Raw genomic sequence first — 5307 nt, 5'->3', positions numbered from 1 at the left:
AACTACTGACTGTAAATCACTCTGGATTAGAGTCTGCTAAATCACTCTGGATTAGAGTGTCTGCTAAATAACTACTGACTGTAAATCCCTCTGGATTAGAGTCTCTGCTAAATAACTACTGACTGTAAATCCCTCTGGATTAGAGTCTCTGCTAAATAACTACTGACTGTAAATCCCTCTGGATTAGAGTCTCTGCTAAATAACTACTGACTGTAAATCCCTCTGGATTAGAGTCTCTGCTAAATAACTACTGACTGTAAATCCCTCTGGATTAGAGTCTCTGCTAAATAACTACTGACTGTAAATCCCTCTGGATTAGAGTCTCTGCTAAATAACTACTGACTGTAAATCCCTCTGGATTAGTCTCTGCTAAATAACTACTGACTGTAAATCCCTCTGGATTGAGTCTCTGCTAAATAACTACTGACTGTAAATCCCTCTGGATTAGAGTCTCTGCTAAATAACTACTGACTGTAAATCCGTCTGGATTAAAGTCTCTGCTAAATAACTACTGACTGTAAATCCCTCTGGATTAGAGTCTCTGCTAAATGACCAACATGTAAAAGCCACTGTGTCTCTTCCCTGCTAGGAGTGAAGCCCTTCAAGTGTTCCCTGTGTGACTACGCCAGCCGCAGTAAGAGCAACCTGAAGGCCCACATGAGCAGACACACCACGGAGAAGAAGCACCTGTGTGACATGTGTGGCAAGAAGTTCAAGTCCAAGGTCACTCTGAAGAGCCACAAGCTGATGCACACAGAGGACGGTGAGAGAGAACCCACAAACGCTTTGAGATCTAGGATGAGTCCCAAATGGTACGCTATTCCCTATATAGTGCACTACTTTAGACCTGGTCAGAGTTCCTGGTCAAAAGTAGTGCACTATATAGGGCTCTGGTCAGAGTTCCTGGTCAAAAGTAGTGCAGTATATAGGGCTCTGGTCAGAGTTCCTGGTCAAAAGTAGTGCAGTATATAGGGCTCTGGTCAATAGTAGTGCACTATATAGGGCTCTGGTCAAAAGTAGTGCACTATATAGGGCTCTATATAGGGCTCTGGCCAATAGTAGTGCACTATATAGGGCTCTGGTCAATAGTAGTGCACTATATAGGGCTCTGGTCAAAAGTAGTGCACTATATAGGGCTCTATATAGGGCTCTGGCCAATAGTAGTGCACTATATAGGGCTCTGGTCAATAGTAGTGCACTATATAGGGCTCTGGTCAATAGTAGTGCACTATATATGGAATAGGGAGCCATTTGGGATCTAGTTGGGTAGTTAACATTGAAGTATTTTACCTTTGACTGTACTAACCAGCAGGTGAGTCTCTCTGTCCCTCCATACTGTAGGGTTAGGTATGTACCTCCATACTGTAGGGTTAGGTATGTACCTCCATACTGTAGGGTTAGGTATGTCCCTCCATACTGTAGGGTTAGGTATGTCCCTCCATACTGTAGGGTTAGGTATGTACCTCCATACTGTAGGGTTAGGTATGTACCTCCATACTGTAGGGTTAGGTATGTCCCTCCATACTGTAGGGTTAGGTATGTACCTCCCTCCATACTGTAGGGTTAGGTATGTACCTCCCTCCATAGTGTAGGGTTAGGTATGTACCTCCCTCCATACTGTAGGGTTAGGTATGTCCCTCCATACTGTAGGGTTAGGTATGTACCTACCTCCATACTGTAGGGTTAGGTATGTCCCTCCATACTGTAGGGTTAGGTATGTACCTCCATACTGTAGGGTTAGGTATGTACATCCATACTGTAGGGTTAGGTATGTACCTCCATACTGTAGGGTTAGGTATGTACCTCCATACTGTAGGGTTAGGTATGTACCTCCATACTGTAGGGTTAGGTATGTACCTCCATACTGTAGGGTTAGGTATGTCCCTCCATACTGTAGGGTTAGGTATGTCCCTCCATACTGTAGGGTTAGGTATGTCCCTCCATACTGTAGGGTTAGGTATGTCCCTCCATACTGTAGGGTTAGGTATGTCCCTCCATACTGTAGGGTTAGGTATGTACCTCCATACTGTAGGGTTAGGTATGTCCCTCCATACTGTAGGGTTAGGTATGTACCTGATGAGTATTGTCATCCTGTCTCTGTCCCTCCATACTGTAGGGTTAGGTATGTCCCTCCATACTGTAGGGTTAGGTATGTCCCTCCATACTGTAGGGTTAGGTATGTCCCTCCATACTGTTGGGTTAGGTATGTACCTGATGAGTATTCAGTCATCCTGTCTCTGTCCCTCCATACTGTAGGGTTAGGTATGTCCCTCCATACTGTAGGGTTAGGTATGTCCCTCCATACTGTAGGGTTAGGTATGTACCTGATGAGTATTCAGTCATCCTGTCTCTGTCCCTCCATACTGTAGGGTTAGGTATGTCCCTCCATACTGTAGGGTTAGGTATGTACCTGATGAGTATTGTCATCCTGTCTCTGTCCCTCCATACTGTAGGGTTAGGTATGTCCCTCCATACTGTAGGGTTAGGTATGTCCCTCCATACTGTAGGGTTAGGTATGTCCCTCCATACTGTAGGGTTAGGTATGTACCTGATGAGTATTCAGTCATCCTGTCTCTGTCCCTCCATACTGTAGGGTTAGGTATGTCCCTCCATACTGTAGGGTTAGGTATGTACCTGATGAGTATTGTCATCCTGTCTCTGTCCCTCCATACTGTAGGGTTAGGTATGTCCCTCCATACTGTAGGGTTAGGTATGTCCCTCCATACTGTAGGGTTAGGTATGTCCCTCCATACTGTAGGGTTAGGCATGTCCTCCATACTGTAGGGAGAAAAGGTCCCTCCATACTGTGGTTAGGCATGTCCCTCCATACTGTAGGGTTAGGTATGTACCTGATGAGATGTTGTCCTGTCTCTGTCCCTCCATACTGTAGGGTTAGGTATGTCCTCCATACTGTAGGGTTAGGTATGTCCTCCATACTGTAGGGTTAGGTATGTCCTCCGCTACTGTAGGGTTAGGTATGTCCCTCCATACTGTAGGGTTAGGTATGTACCTGATGAGTATTGTCATCCTGTCTCTGTCCCTCCATACTGTAGTTAGAAATGTACCCATACTGTAGGGTTAGGTATGTCCCTCCATACTGTAGGGGTTAGGTATGTACCTCCATACTGTAGGGTTAGGTATGTCCTCATACTGTAGGGTTAGTATGTCCCTCCATACTGTAGGGTTAGGGTATGTCCCTCCATACTGTAGGGTTAGGTATGTCCCTCCATACTGTTGGGTTAGGTATGTACCTCCATACTGATGGTAGTATGAGTATTGTCATCCTGTCTCTGTCCCTCCATACTGTAGGGTTAGGTATGTCCCTCCATACTGTAGGGTTAGGTATGTACCTGATGAGTATTGTCATCATGTCTCTACTGTAGGGTTAGGTATGTACCTGATGAGTATTCAGTCATCCTGTCTCTGTCCCTCCATACTGTAGGGTTAGGTATGTACCTGATGAGTATTCAGTCATCCTGTCTCTGTCCCTCCATACTGTAGGGTTAGGTATGTACCTGATGAGTATTCAGTCATCCTGTCTCTGTCCCTCCATACTGTAGGGTTAGGTATGTACCTGATGAGTATTGTCATCCTGTCTCTGTCCCTCCATACTGTAGGGTTAGGTATGTCCCTCCATACTGTAGGGTTAGGTATGTCCCTCCATACTGTAGGGTTAGGTATGTCCCTCCATACTGTAGGGTTAGGTATGTACCTGATGAGTATTGTCATCCTGTCTCTGTCCCTCCATACTGTAGGCAAGCAGTTCCAGTGTACAGAGTGTGATTACAGCGCTGCACAGAAACCTCTACTGGTACGACACATGGAGCAGCACGCCTCTTTCAAGGTAATCAGAGGAGGGCCGTCTCTCTATATAAAGCTTTTATAATACAGTCACTAGCATCAACGTATCAACACCAGCCTCTAACAGGTTCAACTTCCACTACCATGAAGTACATTTGGACAGCTTAAGGGAGCAGCACAATGTTCCCTCAGAAAAAAAGGACCCTTTCTAGTCTTCATTATTGAAGCCCATTGAAATGTGTTTTCCACAGCCCTACCGCTGCGGCCACTGTCACTACTCCTGTAACATAGCAGGACCCCTGAAGAGACATTACAGCAAGAAGCACCCCAACCAGGAGTACTGTAACGCAGGGCCTGGGCCAGCCACCTCTGAGGCTGTGGAACAGCAAGGTGAGTCGCTCAGCAGAGACACACTGATCTCTGTGTCTCATACTGTACCAACCAGGAGTACTGTAACGCAGGGCCTGGGCCAGCCACCTCTGAGGCTGTGGAACAGCAAGGTGAGTCGCTCAGCAGAGACACACTGATCTCTGTGTCTCATACTGTACCAACCAGGAGTACTGCAGGGCCTGGGGCCAGCTACCTCTGAGGCTGTGGAGCAGCAAGGTGAGCCTTCAGCAGGATCTCTGTGTCTCATAATAAAACAACCAGGAGTACTGTAACGCACCTCTGAGGCTGTGGAACAGCAAGGTGAGTCGCTCAGCAGAGACACACTGATCTCTGTGTCTCATACTGTACCAACCAGGAGTACTGTAACGCAGGGCCTGGGCCAGCCACCTCTGAGGCTGTGGAGCAGCAAGGTGAGTCGCTCAGCAGAGACACACTGATCTCTGTGTCTCATACTGTACCAACCAGGAGTACTGTAACGCAGGGCCTGGGCCAGCCACCTCTGAGGCTGTGGAACAGCAAGGTGAGTCGCTCAGCAGAGACACACTGATCTCTGTGTCTCATACTGTACCAACCAGGAGTACTGCAACGCAGGGCCTGGGCCAACCACCTCTGAGGCTGTGGAACAGCAAGGTGAGTCGCTCAGCAGAGACACACTGATCTCTGTGTCTCATACTGCCAACCAGGAGTACTGTAACGCAGGGCCTGGGCCAGCCACCTCTGAGGCTGTGGAACAGCAAGGTGAGTCGCTCAGCAGAGACACACTGATCTCTGTGTCTCATACTGTACCAACCAGGAGTACTGTAACGGCAGGGCCTGGGCCAACCACCTCTGAGGCTGTGGAACAGCAAGGTGAGTCAGCTCAGCAGAGACACACTGATCTCTGTGTCTCATACTGTACCAACCAGGAGTACTGTAACGCAGGGCCTGGGCCAGCCACTCCTGAGGCTGTGGAACAGCAAGGTGAGTCGCTCAGCAGAGACACACTACCCTGTGTCTCATACTGTACCAACCAGAGTACTGTAACGCAGGGCCTGGGCCAGCCACCTCTGGAGGCTGTGGAGCAGCAAGGTGAGTCGCTCAGCAGAGACACACCGATCTCTGTGTCTCATACTGTAC

General features: G+C 47.9%; 1 protein-coding gene across 1 annotated transcript; it reads left to right on the top strand.

Annotated features, from left to right (window-relative positions):
- Positions 1-589: 589 nt before the first annotated feature.
- LOC124030819 (zinc finger protein ZFAT-like) lies at positions 590-4343 on the top strand (the record flags this gene model as incomplete). Its single annotated transcript, XM_046341995.1, has 3 exons — positions 590-763; positions 3756-3844; positions 4053-4343. Coding segments are annotated over 3 exons (539 nt in total), but the record flags the coding sequence as incomplete, so codon positions are not given.
- Positions 4344-5307: the final 964 nt, after the last annotated feature.

This window comes from Oncorhynchus gorbuscha, unplaced genomic scaffold (assembly GCF_021184085.1).
Source record: "Oncorhynchus gorbuscha isolate QuinsamMale2020 ecotype Even-year unplaced genomic scaffold, OgorEven_v1.0 Un_scaffold_16354, whole genome shotgun sequence".
Classification (NCBI taxonomy): Eukaryota; Metazoa; Chordata; class Actinopteri; order Salmoniformes; family Salmonidae; genus Oncorhynchus; species Oncorhynchus gorbuscha.
The sequence above is the reverse complement of the archived record's forward strand: the minus strand, read 5'-3'. Positions and strand labels throughout refer to the sequence as shown.